Source organism: Anabrus simplex, chromosome X, assembly GCF_040414725.1.
Source record: "Anabrus simplex isolate iqAnaSimp1 chromosome X, ASM4041472v1, whole genome shotgun sequence".
Lineage (NCBI taxonomy): Eukaryota > Metazoa > Arthropoda > Insecta > Orthoptera > Tettigoniidae > Anabrus > Anabrus simplex.
Genome location: NC_090279.1, coordinates 183,384,981 through 183,403,121, shown reverse-complemented (window position 1 = coordinate 183,403,121; position 18,141 = coordinate 183,384,981). Strand labels below are relative to the sequence as shown.

General features: G+C 38.0%; 1 protein-coding gene across 1 annotated transcript in view; it reads right to left on the bottom strand.

Moving 5' to 3' along the window:
* Pi4KIIIalpha (phosphatidylinositol 4-kinase III alpha) overlaps positions 1-18,141 on the bottom strand; it is a 266,913-nt gene that overhangs the window by 109,664 nt on the left and 139,108 nt on the right. Inside the window, exon 17 of the mRNA XM_067159006.2 lies at positions 17,224-17,325. Coding sequence (XP_067015107.2) covers positions 17,224-17,325 — 102 coding nt within the window. The remainder of the gene's footprint in view (positions 1-17,223; positions 17,326-18,141) is intronic.

Sequence of the window (18,141 nt, the reverse complement as noted above, 5' to 3'; positions counted from 1 at the left end):
ATATATGGTAAAAAGATATGTCAAAATATAAAGCTTAGTATAAAAAATATATGAAGGAAAAACATTCCAATTGTTTGACACTTGACGTTGGCATGCATTTGTCCGTGATATTTATTGGTCAGCAGTTCGTAGGTTATTTTAGATTTATTTGGCAAGATTGGGTTGACAAGAAGTTCACCAGATGTTTATAGTTGGCCTAATTTGTATTAAGTCATCAAGAAAGTTGTAGAGATGATGATGGGTGGAAATTCTCAACGTTGATTTGGTTTTTTGACGTGAAGGTTGGAGAGCTGTTGTGTTCTTCTTCGATGACAATATATTTTATAAAACGTTGATTTTAATAATTTATACTATTGAAGAGTATTATGGAAGTTTGAAGAGGCTGTTGAATTATTGTTGTTATAGATTGGTTCTGAAATGAAGAAAAAACTGTAGTTAATTTTGACGAGAATGAAAGAAAACACGGGAAGGTTTTGTTTAAGTGTTGTTAGTGAGAAAATGCTGGTGCTTACCTATGGCGTTGTAGGCCCGTTTGACAAGCTGAGTGAGGCGCTATTAGGATAATAATGGTCACTAACGGTTTTTACTCCTTGTGTTGTACGTATGTCGTCTGGCCAGAGGGGGATGGGTAGGAGGGGGCGGAGTTGTAGCCTTGTGATTCGTGAACGGGAGGGAGTTGTGAATAGTAGGGCAAGCGGAGGGGCGTGTATCATTTATTGGTTTATGAATGGCGCGTGGAGGGGAATTACGTAAGATGGGAGGGGGAGGGGGGTATGATGTATTTGTTGACGTAGGGGTGTTTGTTGATACTGTTTTGAAAATATTAAAAAACTTTTTGTCCTGAAGGTTTACATTATTGAATAATGTTGCTATTTGGTCATATAAAGGGCTTCTATTGTCTATTGGATCATTTAAATTCTTATTAGCATTGAATTTTTGGTCCAAAAATATGTATAAATTTTCGAATTCGGTCATAAGTCTACCTTTTTTTATTGTTTTTAAAATTTGAAGGTCCTGTTCAATTGTGGTAAAGTTGTGCCCTGTTTCTTTCATGTGATTGTTCATTGCTGAGTGTTTATTATGTTTCTGAGCATTGAAATGTTCTGTGTACCTAGTTATGAAGCTTCTTCCTGTTTGTCCGATGTATGAGCTGAGGCACTCATTACATTTTAATCTATAGATACCGGAGCCTGAGTGTTTATTATTTTCTGAATTTATTGTATTATGGTTGAAGAACATTTTTTGGTTTGAATTTTGAGTTTTGAAAGCTATTTTGATCTCTTGATTTTTTAAGGTGTTGGTTACTTGGTGTATGATTGGGTTGGTGTATGTAAAGCTTGCGAACTTTGATTTTTCATTTTTTATTGGGGAGAGGTTTGTGGATAATTTCAATTTAAATTTATTAACTAGTTTGTCTATGATAGAGGGATTATATCCATTAAAAGTGGCTATTTCTTTTATTGTATTTATTTCTTTTTTTAAATTGGTTGCTGAAAGGGGAATTTTTAGAGCTCTGTACACCATACTATAAAATGAGGACTGTTTGTGTGATTGTGGATGAAGGGAACTTTGTTTAATAGTTAAAGGTGTGAATGAGGGTTTTCTGTAAATTTGGAAATCAAACTTATTGGAAGTTCTTGTTATTGTGATGTCAAGAAAATTAATTGATTTGTGGTTCTCGTCCTCTTTAGTGAATTTAATATTGTTATCCAGATTATTTAAATAAGTTAATATGTTTTCACTATTGTTGAGATTTTTGTCAATTATTACTAGCGTGTCATCAACATAACGTAGCCAGAGATTTAATCCATTGATGTTATTTATTATTTTGCTATTTTCGAGGTTTTCCATATAAATTTCAGCTAGTATTCCGGATAAAGGGTCTCCCATGGCTAGGCCTTCCTGTTTGTATATTTTATTGTTGAAAGTGAAAAAGTTGTTTTGTAAGACGAAGTTTAGTACTTTTAAGAATTCTTCTATTTCTATTTTGCTTAAACTGCTATGTTTGGAAAGATTGTTTTTTATTATTTCTATAGTTTTTTTAGCGGGAATGTTTGAATACATGTTAATGACGTCAATCACACAAACAGTCCTCATTTTATAGTATGGTGTACAGAGCTCTAAAAATTCCCCTTTCAGCAACCAATTTAAAAAAAGAAATAAATACAATAAAAGAAATAGCCACTTTTAATGGATATAATCTCTCTATCATAGACAAACTAGTTAATAAAGTTAAACTGAAATTATCCACAAACCTCTCCCCAATAAAAAATGAAAAATCAAAGTTCGCAACCTTTACATACACCAACCCAATCATACACCAAGTAACCAACACCTTAAAAAATCAAGAGATCAAAATAGCTTTCAAAACTCAAAATTCAAACCAAAAAATGTTCTTCAACCATAATACAATAAATTCAGAAAATAATAAATACTCAGGCTCCGGTATCTATAGATTAAAATGTAATGAGTGCCTCAGCTCATACATCGGACAAACAGGAAGAAGCTTCATAACTAGGTACACAGAACATTTCAATGCTCAGAAACATAATAAACACTCAGCAATGAGCAATCACATGAAAGAAACGGGGCACAACTTTACCACAATTGAACAGGACCTTCAAATTTTAAAAACAATAAAAAAAAGGTAGACTTATGACCGAATTCGAAAATTTATACATATTTTTGGACCAAAAATTAAATGCTAATAAGAATTTAAATGATCCAATAGACAATAGAAGCCCTTTATATGACCAAATAGCAACATTATTCAATAATGTAAACCTTCAGGACAAAAAGTTTTTTAATATTTTCAAAACAGTATCAACAAACACCCCTACGTCAACAAATACATCATACCCCCCCCCCTCCCATCTTACGTAATTCCCCTCCACGCGCCATTCATAAACCAATAAATGATACACGCCCCTCCGCTTGCCCTACTATTCACAACTCCCTCCCGTTCACGAATCACAAGGCTACAACTCCGCCCCCTCCTACCCATCCCCCTCTGGCCAGACGACATACGTACAACACAAGGAGTAAAAACCGTTAGTGACCATTATTATCCTAATAGCGCCTCACTCAGCTTGTCAAACGGGCCTACAACGCCATAGGTAAGCACCAACATTTTCTCACTAACAACACTTAAACAAAACCTTCCCGTGTTTTCTTTCATTCTCGTCAAAATTAACTACAGTTTTTTCTTCATTTCAGAACCAATCTATAACAACAATAATTCAACAGCCTCTTCAAACTTCCATAATACTCTTCAATAGTATAAATTATTAAAATCAACGTTTTATAAAATATATTGTCATCGAAGAAGAACACAACAGCTCTCCAACCTTCACGTCAAAAAACCAAATCAACGTTGAGAATTTCCACCCATCATCATCTCTACAACTTTCTTGATGACTTAATACAAATTAGGCCAACTATAAACATCTGGTGAACTTCTTGTCAACCCAATCTTGCCAAATAAATCTAAAATAACCTACGAACTGCTGACCAATAAATATCACGGACAAATGCATGCCAACGTCAAGTGTCAAACAATTGGAATGTTTTTCCTTCATATATTTTTTATACTAAGCTTTATATTTTGACATATCTTTTTACCATATATTAGCAGTTATTGACCTATACTTTAAACTTTGACTACGGCTTTAAGCCATCAACTGTCATTTAGAGTCACATGACGCCTTCATTTTTAAATGTACTGCTTATGAATCTACCAGTTTTTATGTATCAATTGATTGTATTATATATTCTCATTGAACTGATTTCATATGCCTTCCACTATTTATTAGACATCTATTAATGACTACGGCTTTAAGCCGTACAATCATACAACGTCCTAATCAACAAAGAACTACGTATGTGTTTATCATTTTATTAGATCTTTAGTTATTTCATTGAACATTTTATATGTACTACCTATGAATCCACTAGTTTTTAGTATCAATTGAATGTAATGTATATTCTCATAGAATTGATATTTTATGCCTTCCACTATGTATTAGACATCTATTAATGACTACAGCTTCAAGCCACCTTCTTTTACTATTGTACAATCAAACAAGTCCTATTCAACAAAGAACTACATATGTTTTTATCAATATATTAGATTTTTAGTTACTTCATGAACATGTTTATAACAAATGTAAATCTTACCTCTCTTATAATCATCAAACACATTTTTGAATATCTTTAACCAGATGCCTGGTAAAATAATAAGGTTTTTGATAATGACCGAGGATGCCTCACAGTAGGAGGTGAAACATGTCTCATCTGAATAATGTTTTAAAGTAAATGCCAACATCTTGTAATGTATTGAATAGGTGGAAATAAACAAAAATATTATCCTATATATAGTTTAAGTGGTATGTTCCGAGCTGTCAGCAGAGAGATGGCGTGGAATGACATTAGTAGACGAATAAGTTTGAATGGCGTTTATAAAAGTAGGAAAGATCACAATATGAAGATAAAGTTGGAATTCAAGAGGACAAACTGGGGCAAATATTCGTTTATAGGAAGGGGAGTTAGGGATTGGAATAACCTACCAAGGAAGATGTTCAATAAATTTCCAATTTCTTTGAAATCATTTAGGAAAAGGCTAGGAGAGCAACAGATAGGGAATCTGCCACCTGGGCAACTGCCCTAAATGCAGATCAGTATTGATTGATTGATTGAGATAATCGTACAAAATGGCTGAAGATACTCGAAACAATGAGCGAAACATGTCCCATTTAATGTTTGTGTTGTAGTAAATGTCCTTTTAGACACAAACATTTTTATGTATTGAATAAGGTGGATATAATAACAAGAATTTGTAACTATTAGTAGTAAGTTCAATACGGGCAAAACCATGAAATTGGTCTTATGCAACATATGACTTAGTCGAGCAGCTTGTCTCCTTACTCTAAAGTCTTTCTAGCCCGAAATATTTTCATTGTATTGTGAAAATTCATGTATTTGTTTTAAATTGTGTTAGCAGAAAAAGACTTTCGGACTCGTGAACATTTTGAGGATTATTAGTATAAAGAAAATTAATTTTGACAGTTATGACGAAAGAACTGATAAATCTGAAAAGAACGACAATTTTGGTATTATGTAACCTTGTGAAATTTTAATGTAGGTACTTGGTATTATATAATTTGGTGAAATTTTCGTGGCGTGTACTTTCGAGGCGGGGGTACCTGCTGCCGATATTGGGATTCAAACCCACTATCTCCCGGATGCAAGTTAACAGCCGTGCGCCCCTAACCGCATGGCCAACTCGCCCAGTGTAAGGAGAAGTGGGCTGTATGTGCCGTCGCTAAGTCTTCGCTTCTTTCCCTCTCAGTTAATTTTCCAAGAAACAGCCGCAATATGGTTTGCACATACCTATTATTACTGATAGTTTCAGAAAAAAAATTAAGCTTATTATTCTCTTTCCGCTAACAGAACACCGCACTCCTATTTTTGCATCATGCAGGGGTACTTGATGAAGCTGATTGGGCTTTTCAGTACTCCAATAACGATTATTTTGTGATAATATACCCACTTACGAGAAACCACGATTCGTCCAAAAAAAACCACATCAGATTAGGGTCAATTTATCCCGTCATGTATCGCATTCAAAACCCCTTCACAAAATCGCATTTGTAATTCTAATTCAGGGTCACCCCGGTGAAGTTATTCCACTACAGTAATTTTATACAGCTTTAACTTCAGTAACTTTGTACCCATTCGAACAGAACCATAGAAAATTTCCATTTCCTGAGCAAGTCGTCGAAGTGATTTAGTAGGAGACCTTTCCAGAGAGTTACCAATGTTACCTACTGTTTCTTGTACGAGTACTATACATGATTTATTACGTTTCTTACCAAGAAGACTTCCTGTCTTATGTAATTTATTTACTAATCTATGAATCAAAGTTCGACCTGGAACTTGAACACAAGGAAATTTCTCTTGAAATAATCTCCTTACTGCCGTCACACTTTCTGTACTGACGTATGAATCGTAAATAAATACTCTTTGGGGAACAGAATACCGATACCCGACTTGAGCCACCCGAGCCATTTCACTGAATTCACTCCCTGAATTCCAAACGTTCAACAAAGACTGAAACCTGGTGCGGTACCGGCGCCGCCTTGAGCACATCCGGCACTGTATTTCGTAACCGGCCAACTCACTCACTCAGGAATTCCCACACACGATATGGAGCGGTTCTGCTTTATTCTGCTCACCCATTATAAAATTAATGCATAATTAAATGTATAATATAAAAAGTGTTGAATAGGTGGATCTCTACATTTGACAACTGGATATTTAATAATAATGGCCTCAAAATCTATGAATCCATCCTTGAGAGCAGGATTAGAAAATATGTTGAACCTACACTTGAGGAGGAACAACATGGATTTAGACCTCATAGAACGACTATAGACCTCATTTTTGCCACCAGAATGCTCTATGAGAAGTATTGGGAGAAAGCTAAAACACTTATAACTGTTATTTTGGACATCGAGAGAGCATATGACCATGTACAACGCAGGCATATATGGGAATGTTTGAGACATAAGAAAGTGCCCGATGACATCATAGCATGAGTACAATGATTATATGATGAAACCAAGAGTTGTGTCCAGGTCCAGGATGGAAGGTCAGGTTGGTTTGAAACAAAGAGTGGAGTCCAGCAAAGAAGTTGTCTTTCACCACTTCCCTTCATAATCATAATGGATGAAGTTTTAAAAGCGGTTAAGACAAAGGATCCAACAACTAATGCCCTGGTTTTTGCTGATGATGTAATGGTATGAGGTGAGACAGAAGCGGAAGTACAAACTAGACTAGATGTCTCGCATGAAGCTTTTACAACCTTAGGTCTCAAAATCAGCAAAATGAAGACAGTTGGCTTGGTGATGAGTAGAAACTCTCCAACTGTTTATCTAAGAATTGGAGATGAGGAGATGGATATTGTAGACAACTTCCAGTATTTAGGTAGTGTTCTGTCATCAGACAATACCATACATCAAGAGATTAGTAACAGAATACAGAAAGCTTCCAAATTCTATCACGCTGTATATTAAATACTTTGGGATGAAACATTTCCGTTAGTTTCCAAGATCAGCTTGTACAAAATATATCTAGTACCTATATTGACGTATGGTCTGGAAGCAGTAACACTTACTGGATCAACAAAGAGTCACCTTCAGGCAACAGAAATGAAGTTCCTCCGTTCTTATCTACGAAACAACAAAAATGGATAAAATAAGGAATGTGGATATCCAACAACAGCTAGGATTGGAAAGAAGCTTGCTGGAGACGCTAGAAGCGAAGAGATTGCAATGTTATGGTCACATGAAAAGAATGAACCCTCACAGGACTCCTTGAACATACTTTGACCACAATGTTCCTGGGAAGAGACCAAGAGGAAGACCTTGTTGTTGTATGTCCGGCGCTCCCTTCTCGCTCCGCCAGCCAGCTGCACGCGCGCCTGTGTATCATTCTGCTAGCTTCGACGCGCAGCCCTCAGTGCGCGTGCCTGACCATCGAGTGTACTATAAATAGGAGCTCCCTGCCTGCTCACTTGCCCACTTGCCCCGGTGTCCAGCTCCAGAATACACCCTACGTCGAGCACGGAGGCTACTCCTCTTGAAAATGTGCTTCGACCAGGTGGACTGAATTTCTGGCAGTACGAGGTTTCACCTCTGGTCACCGCTCCCTTACCTGTTTCCGCTGCCTATGTTCCGTAATTCTTTTACAAGCCATTTTCATTCCCTAAGTTATGCAAGCTCCCTTAGTTTCGCTAGGTGGAATTTCTTCAATCAATTGAACTTGCTTTTTAGGAATTCAGGCACTTCAACAAACAAGGACTCTCATGAACATTTATGTTAGTGTGCCAGATAGTTCTCGACTATCAACGTGTCAGTTCACAAAGACTATCTTTTCAAGATAGAAGTGTATATAAAGACTGCAAACCTGTACATATTGTATAAAGACAGACTTTTCTCAAGATTCAATATTCCTTTTTGCTTCAAAATAAATTTCAGTTATTTGTGTAAATATCATAAAGTGAAGCAAATAAAGTTGTGTTCTGTAAACTTCAACCTTGGTTACAACACAACTCTATGGCGACGAGGTAAAAAAGCGACACTCCAATTCATCGGCCCCAGTCGCCAACTCTATGGCGACGAGGTAAAAACGCTACACTACAATTCAACGGGCCCAGTTGTCAACTCTACGGCGACGTGCTAAACAACAACGACACTCCAACCAATTCTGACACACAGCTTACCTTACTCTTTCTTGCACGCATCTCGCAATGGCTACTGCGGAACAACTCGCTACGATCTTCCAAGCCTTACAGCAGCAACAACAACAGTTTATGCAACAACAACAAGCAGCATTAATTCAGGCTATTCAAGCTATTTCTGTCTCTACACAGCCATCAGCTATTCCTCCGTTCTCTGCTTTTGATCCGACTAAGGAAGAATGGTCAGTTTATTTAGCCCGCTTGCAACAGCATTTCATCTGCCATTCTGTCACAGATGATCAACGCCGCCGCGCACTATTTCTTAGTTCGGTTGGCAATGCTACGTGTGAATTACTACGTAAACTAAGTCCAGAAGAACACTTATCTGAGGTACCCTTCACGCAGCTCTTGGCCCGTCTCACGGAACACTATGCCAAAGCTCCTCACATAGTGGCTGCTCGCTATAAATTTTTTCAGAGCAGAAAGCAACCCCATCAGACACATACTGAATGGATAACTGAATTGCGTGGTCTAGCTAAACCCTGCCAGTTCATCTGCTCCAAGGACGGTTGTGGTTCATCCTACACTGATTCTCTCATTCGGGACATGATAATTTTACATACTCCTGAAGACAAAATACGTTTTGACGCTGTCAAGCAGAGTAACCCTTCTTTAGAAGACGTCCAGCGTATTGCTACGGTTTATGAGCTTACTACCAAGACTGCCGCAGCCATAGCTTCTCCACACGAAGTTGCACAAGTCTCGCCTCAGGCCCGCAAGTCCTCTGCTACAGTGAACCGTACGGATAAGGCGCTCTCCACCAAGCATTCTCGCCAGGTTCCCTCTCGTCATGCTACACGGAAGCCCAATTCTAAAAGCACCTCGAAACTCCTGCCTTCCTGCCGAGGTTGTTTCAAGCATCATGAACGTCGTGACTGTCGTTTTTTCAAAGCTACTTGTGAACGATGTCATAAACTTGGACACATTCAGACTGTCTGTCAAAGTTCGCTCCGCCCTGCTAAGACTACTGCAGCGCGCCGGAAGCATATACAGCCCCGCCAAGACATGGAAGTTGATCAGATCAATCTTATTCTTCCCACAAAGGATTCTCACAAAATCATCATTCCTCTCTCATTCTCTGATCGATCTGTCGATTTTCAATTAGACACTGGATCACCTGTCTCTATTATTAACCTGACTACCTACCACGACTTAGGTTCACCTTCATGCTCTCCAGCTGACATCCAGCTCGTGACATTTAACAAGAAGAAAATTGACATCAAAGGTCAAATTAAGCTTCAGGCTAGTTATAAAGGAATTCAGAAGGCCATTCCTCTTCTCGTAGTTAACAACTACACTGCATCAAACATTATGGGCATGGATCTATTTAACTTATTTGGTTTCCAGATACATGACAACATTAACGTCGTATCTACATTGCATCCTACTTCTGACGTTACCGCTCTCCTAGCGCAGTTTCCTGAAGTCTTCGACTCTCAGCTCGGAACAGCAAAAGACTATACAGCTCACATACAGCTGAAATCCGGAGCTAAGCCTCGCTTCCTCAAAGCACGTCCAGTACCCCTAGCACTTCAAGACCAGGTCACGAAAGAATTAGAAAGATGGATACAAACTGGAATCGTAGTACCAGTTACTTCTAGTCAATGGGCTACTCCACTCGTGGTAATCAAGAAACCTGATGGTAATGTTCGACTTTGTGGCGATTTTCGATCTACAGTCAACGCACAACTCGAAACCGATATCTTTCCTATTCCACGTCCAGAAGACTTATTCCGTCGTCTCTCTGGTGGACAATTCTTCTCTCGAGTTGATCTTAAAGAAGCATATCTCCAGCTACTTTTAGACGAAGAATCTAAGAAATTTCTCACACTCAACACTCCTCTCGGACTGCTCCAGCTCCAGCGGCTCCCATTCGGTGTTTCATCCTCAGCGGCTATTTTTCAGCGCTACTTGGCTCAACTCACCGCCTCCATTCCCGGTTGTGCTAACTACCTGGATGATATTATTGTTACTGGAAAAGATCATCAGGAACATCTAACCAATCTCCGCCTTCTTCTCCAGAAATTGAAAGACAATGGCCTACGAGCGAATCTCGCTAAATGTACCTTCTTTCAGCCTCAAGTTCACTACCTCGGACATATACTTGATAAGAATGGAATTCGTCCTAGTATGCAGAATGTCTCCGCGATAGTAAACATGCCAGCACCTCAGAACCTCAAGCAGCTTCAGTCCTTCATAGGCAAAGCGAACTATTATAATAAGTTCATTCCACGCTTCGCTACAGTAGCAGCTCCATTAAACGCTCTACGTAAAAAAGGTGTTAAGTTTCAGTGGACTCCGCAATGCCAACAGGCATGGAAAACAATCAACAACGCCTTAATTCAAGCTATACAACTCACTCATTTTCAGCCCGACAAGATCATCACGCTAGCTACTGACGCTTCAGACTACGGTGTCGGTGCCGTTCTCTCCCAGAAGGATCGTCATGGACAAGAACGCCCCATCGCCTTCGCTTCGAAAACACTTAATGACCATCAACGTCGATACTCACAGATAGAGAAAGAAGCTTTAGCCATCATCTTTGGTATTCGCCGTTTCAATGAATATCTTTATGGCAACCATTTCCTGATCATTACCGATCATAAGCCTCTCGTACACTTATTCCATCCTGGTAATAAGATCCCAGAGAATTCCCTCAGAAAGCTTCAAAGATGGTCCATGTTCCTTTCTGATTATTCCTATCAGATTGTATATCGAGCCACATCCCAGCATTGTAATGCTGATGCCCTCTCCCGCTTACCCGTTGGTCCTGATACTGCCTTCGATTCTCAAGAATCTGAATGTCTTCAGTTGGACATAGAACTTGAAGATACTGTATCCAGTTTTCCTATTGATGCTACCTGCATAGCTAAAGCTACGGATAAGGACAGTACACTTGCTACTGTACGTACTTACATCCGCAACGGTTGGCCTCTTCAGGCTTAACTAAAGACCAAGCCTTGCTCCAACTCTTAAACAACTACAGAACTCTACCCGGCGCTGATAATGTCACTCCTGCACAGAAGCTCCATGGACGCCCTCACAGAACTTTACTTTCTCTGTTACAGCCTCTTCCGGCCCAGCATAAGACCTCACCAACGAAGTTCTCCCTCAACGACAAGGTCTACACCAGGACATTCAAATCCAACCCACTCTGGATACCTGGAGTCATCTGCAGATCTTTGGGTCATCGTCTCTACGAGATACAGACTACGGAGAAACGTATCTGCCGCCATCAAGATCAGATACGTCTGCGCTACCGCCCCTGTCCAGCTATTGATGCTATTGCTAAACCAGATAAATCTATTGCTGAAAGAGCTTTAGATCATTTAATAACAATGGGTTCCTTTCAGGACGAGACAGCGCCACTCCGCCCAGTTCCAGCTCCGGACAATACAACAGAGTTATCAGCAGCTCCGCCCCAGCATCGCAGTCGCCGCCAGCGCCGCCGCCGTTTCACGCCGTACCGGCGTATTTAGGAGGGGAGGGTGTTGTATGTCCGGCGCTCCCTTCTCACTCCGCCAGCCAGCTGCACGCGCGCCTGTGTATCATTCTGCTAGCTTCGACGCGCAGCCCTCAGTGCGCGTGCCTGACCATCGAGTGTACTATAAATAGGAGCTCCCTGCCTGCTCACTTGCCCACTTGCCCCGGTGTCCAGCTCCAGAATACACCCTACGTCGAGCACGGAGGCTACTCCTCTTGAAAATGTGCTTCGACCAGGTGGACTGAATTTCTGGCAGTACGAGGTTTCACCTCTGGTCACCGCTCCCTTACCTGTTTCCGCTGCCTATGTTCCGTAATTCTTTTACAAGCCATTTTCATTCCCTAAGTTATGCAAGCTCCCTTAGTTTCGCTAGGTGGAATTTCTTCAATCAATTGAACTTGCTTTTTAGGAATTCAGGCACTTCAACAAACAAGGACTCTCATGAACATTTATGTTAGTGTGCCAGATAGTTCTCGACTATCAACGTGTCAGTTCACAAAGACTATCTTTTCAAGATAGAAGTGTATATAAAGACTGCAAACCTGTACATATTGTATAAAGACAGACTTTTCTCAAGATTCAATATTCCTTTTTGCTTCAAAATAAATTTCAGTTATTTGTGTAAATATCATAAAGTGAAGCAAATAAAGTTGTGTTCTGTAAACTTCAACCTTGGTTACAACACTTGTGATGTTTGGGAAAAACAGATAATGAAGGACCTCGAAATTAGAGATGTCAACTGGTGTCACATATATGAGCACCATCTGTGGATGGATAGAACAAACTGGTGGAGGCTTGTACACAATCGCACCCGGCTTGCTGGAGCGAAGAAATGAATAATAATAATAATAATAATAATAATAATAATAATAATAATAATAATAATAATAATAATAATCATGCTTTTACATACCAATAACTACATTTTTACAGTTTTCAGAGACACAGAGGTACCGACATTTTGTCCCGTAGAAGTTTCTGTTTTTATGTTTCAGTAAATCAACAGTATTTAAGCACCTTCAACTACCACCGGACTGAGCCAGAATCGAACCTGCCAAGTTAGGGTCAGAAGGCCAGCGCTTCAACCATCTGAGTCACTCAGCCCGGTGCGAAAGCAACGTTCATATTTGATTGGACAGTTTGGCAATGCTGTCGCAGTTTACTCTGACGTGCCTTAACGATATTTGAGTGTCCTTTTCCCCCAAAAAATTGTTAATTAATGACAAATAAGATTATGATTTCATCAAGCACTGTTTAAGCCTAATTTATATTTTCCAAAGGAAAAACTGGGGTTGTTTGTATTCGGAGAAATGTGGTATATGGTACGTGTTCCTCTCTTTCTATAAATAGTTTTACTGATTCACAATTCAGTTTCTCAAACTTCACTATCAAACTTCAAAGGATTCACTCCCTACACACTTGGACTTATATAAATTCATTTCCTACAATTTTGTACATACCCCATTCCCCTCCCCCAAAAGCATTTGATCGTCGTATCTTCAACGACAACTATCCTCAAATTTTAAAATTTAACAAACAAATGAAAATTCTATCAATAATAGATTGCGTAACTTTAAAGCTTTTCAGTCTGATGAACACTAATTATAAAACCTGTAACATACCTGTAAAAAAAGACAAAAAAACACACTGTTAAATACGCAAAATTACAAGGACAAGGAATACTACTCAGATTTGGAACATTAAATGATTTAATTTTACAGGTGTATTATAGGTGCACACCTGCCAACTTTACAAAACCAAAAAATCAGGAGATTCTGATATGAAAATGAGAAAAAATCAGGGTACAAAATTGGTCAAAACTGCTTATTCTACATGTCTTGTGCACTACAGGAGTATTATGTTTGTCTCAAAACCTAACTGTTGCTATACGAGGCTACAAGGCTAAAAATTACATATCTCTATTCCCTCACAGGAAGTATGTGAGCGAGATAATCGGTCTCTGATAAGCCTTCCAAAAATAGCATGAACTCATGCTCCACATGCAGTCATGCACTTAGATGCCATTACTTAGCAAATGCATACATTAATATATTGCATTACACGCCCGCGCGAAGTTGCGAAGCGCAATGCTATTTTTATGAAGAAATAAATTAAAATTCACCAGAATTGTCTCCAAATGGCTCCTAAAATCTCTAGAAAAGTCACTAGTCACAATCTTTGAAATTCTGTCATTAAATTACTAAAATAGACTCCAAATCTAGCGACTAGTCTCTAGAATCGACTAGACCAGGGATTGCAGGTTATAAACACTCACTCATACAACACAAGAAGTGCAAACAGGATAACAAGTAGTTCTCAAGAGGCTAGGAGTAACACCAAACAATTATGCAGCAGAAAGGAAAATACACCAACGAGCCATTATGGAATGTTCGAGAACATTTTGAATTCAATAACACATCAAAAAGTGTTTCATCAACAAGTTTGTTCATGAACAATTTTTCCCCCATTGATAATATAAATTAATACCAATACATTTTATAAATGTTACTCCAGCAACGAGAACAAGTCTATCGACCATAATGACAATTATCAACTGCAGAAAATATTCAATACTGTTATGAAGTTGTAATGACAATTATACAAGTTAAGCAACGGGAATCAACACAACTAGCCAGATTTCGAAAAGAAAAAAAAAAAAAAAAAAAAAAAAATTATTCTTATTTTTAAACAATTTTAAAAGATGTTCACCGGATGAGTTTCAGCGATAAAATGAAGAAGATTTTAGACAAAAAGTGTTAACTTAAAGACATAATTTTATTGTTGTGTGACTTTTAAAATGTTATAAGATTGTCAATTAGTTTTATAGGAGTAATCTTGAACCAAAAGAATTGTTTTATGATCTTATACAATCTTAGATTAACCCTCGAACCGGTAGTTGAAATACCTCTAACCGGTGGGTGTGCACCACAAATTTGCAGTACCTGATGTATGTCACTTTGACAGATGTATTATACACATAATATACACGTATAATATACTAAAACATTCAGCATGAACTGGACTATTTGAAAAGTGGTTTGCATTTACCCTCTACGTAATATTATTTTTATTTTCTGCCCCGGTAAATGCCCTCTCAAAAAATAAAGAAATATTTTTTAATTACACATCAAATATAAATGACGAATCTTTTTTTCTTAAAATTTTTAAAATATACATTTTATAGAGAAATTAATTCCGATTATAGGCATGCAAATTTTAATTTAACAGTGTTAATACTTCAGGAATTATTCAATAAAAAGTACGGTATTTGATAGAGCTCTAACCGGTGGGTGTTCATAACCTACATGAGGTGGCACAACACATCCATTCTGCTGGAGTAGGCCTTGAATTTACAGATGCATTTAATTCTATTACAATATATTCATCATTTAAATCCGTAAATGTAGCCATCGTATGTGCATAACACACAGTAAACAATGAAACCAAGTCACAACAAAATTAACACGTGTTTCAAAGCTGTGCGAATTGCGATCTTCAATTGTTTCAAAGATATCGCACATAAATGGATACATTTAACAACGAAACATTCCACATTCCAAGGAGAAAGCATGCCTGGTGAATGCTGCCATCTAACAGAAATATTCACAACTTCTTCTAGCTGTATTTACTGGTAAAGTGGACCTGACGATCTATCGTCAGCGGCGGTTGAGATAGGCGCACACCTGCCGATTTATCGTCAGCTACCGGTTCGAGGGTAAATGATAGTTTGGCTGATGATGCTCACGAAAAGGAGCGAAACATGTACCATGTAAACATCATATTAAATAGACCAGGGATGGCGAACCTAGGTGACACGCGAACACGATTTCGGTGGCACACCACATGCACATATTAACATTTTTGTGTAAGTTTTGTACTATAGACTATACATATCTCATGCATCATAAAGTCATAGTGTTGCAGGTTTAAGAAATAAATACCGAAAATATATAATCTAGTTCCATTCGCACGTGCATTATGGCAACACTGCAACAGTGATATGTCCGGAAGTCAAGTGAGATAAATGTCAGATGCGGCCGATGAGCCATTTGCTCACCCATAGAAGTCAATTAGCGAAGTTTGGCTCGTGTGTGGTTGTCAGCATCACGTAATTATTCTTTTAGTGTGTACTGTAACTGTTTATTGTTGCAAATTTTGTAAGACAAATAGTTGGTAAGAGATTACCCCAATTTCGAGATTTGGAAAAACTATCGCAGTTTATTTCAAAACCTCATATTGCACAAATGAGTTATATTAAAATCAATACTTTTGAGTGGTTAGTTATTGACATCTTACAATTGGAGTTGACTGAATGTCAAGAAAGCAGTTCATCGGGGAACATAAAACTTGGTGAAGAATTGGTGAAAATTGAATGCGCTGTTGATGGTGAACACTCTCCAGAAGCCAGAGAACTTAATACTTGAACAGAGAAACAGCCTCCCACAAATGGTTTCGGCCATGAAGAAACTTGCTACAGTGTTAGTTACTTTGTTTGCGTCATCATACGCCTGCGAGCAGCTATTTTCTAAAATGAACGCTGTGAGGTCAACGGTTACAAACCGTTTTGGTTCAGACCTATGTGCTTCTTGTATGTTATCGAGGACAAGAAGTTATGAACCTAACATAAATGACATGGCTACCACGATTCAGCAACAAGTTTCACACTAAAGTTGAGAAAGTCCTTTGGTAATACTAGTATTTTTGATTTCTATATCAAATAATACTTAATGACGAAGTGTGTAACAAGGGTCATTATTATATTTTTTTTTTAATGTATTTTTGCGGTATTGGCAGAAAAAAAGACCATGGAACATGCAATCAAATGTATTATTTTACAATATTATGCAATAACATATATATATATAACAAGTGGCACAGTAGACAGTTGAGAATAATAAACCAGACTTAAAATGGCACACTAGTTGGAAAAGGTTCGCCATCCCTGGACTAGACTGATGTGAACGTACACGAACATTGCATGTGAGAGCGAGAGATTTACAACTGATATACGCGTTGCGATATACAGGTTTCAATAAACATCGTATTAATAAACGTGGATATTTCATTTGAAAGCAGCTAATGAGCGAAGGACTTCCGGCTAGGCTACTGGCATACAATGCTGAAATGGCAGGATTTGAAAACAAAAGTTTGAGGTTCACCAAAAAAAAAAAAAAAAAAAAAAAAAAAAAAAAAAAAAAAAAAAAAAAAAAAAAAAAAAAAGCTAAAATTGGTGGAAATAATAGAATAATCAGGATGCGAGATAAACTGTCGAAAATTGGGAGTTGCCCACCTAAATCGGGAAAGTTGGCAGGCATGTAGGGGTTATATTTAGTGTTCAAGAGATTGAAAATTTCTCAAGTTACATTATCTGAGTCGACAATGAAAAATATGGCTTCCTTCTTAACAAATGATAAAGATATCATGCAAGAGGCAAGCTTACCTGCACACACAGGACCACATTCCAGACTTGTCTTTCTGCAAAGCTGCATCGCTCAGGTATTCCATAATCGGCTGCAAACTAGGCTCATTAGAATTCTGTACCCTGGAATAGAAGATAACATTATCCAACACAAAGTCATAAAACCCTTTTTCAGTTAAAAGCATGTTCTTCAGTCTGTCATTAAAAATTAGGGCACATCACTTGCCACAAGTCTACCATAAAAAAGAAATAAACTGTTTGAAGAAGTATAATAAAAAATAATGCCACACCTCAGGTAGTGTTTACATTTTCAGGAGGAGGATGGGTGAATATTAGCATGAGCTGTAGACTTTATAGCACCTGTTATTATCTATCGGCAATAATTTTCATATTGAGGCCCATATTGATGGATATGACTTTATTTATAAAAACGAAAGTTTTAATCTCATCTAATCAATACATTAATTTGAGGTAATTAGCATTAACTCATTCATAGGTCTTTGGACTAGTTGCAATCAATGTAATGATCGTTTTCAGCAAATCAAACAAGATATAAAACAACCAAGAATGAGATATAGCCATCTAAAAACGTAACAGTGAAGTGTCCATTTTGTCAATTGGGACTGTGAAAGTCCTATTAGAGAAGAATACAATGAGAAAAAGAATATATCACCGTTGCCAGGACAAAACCTCCTATGTGATAATATTTTTGGAGATACACTGACTCACAGCACATACATTGTGAAGAGCGAGAATGCATTGACAATATTCACACAATATTGCACCTTAGATGACAGAACCTTACCGGCCAAAGTTCTAAGCTAAAATATTTTATACCAAGCACGATAGCTGCAGTCGCTTAAGTGCGGCCATTATCCAGTATTCGGGAGATAGTAGGTTCGAATCCCACTGACGGCAGCCCTGAAAATGATTTTCCGT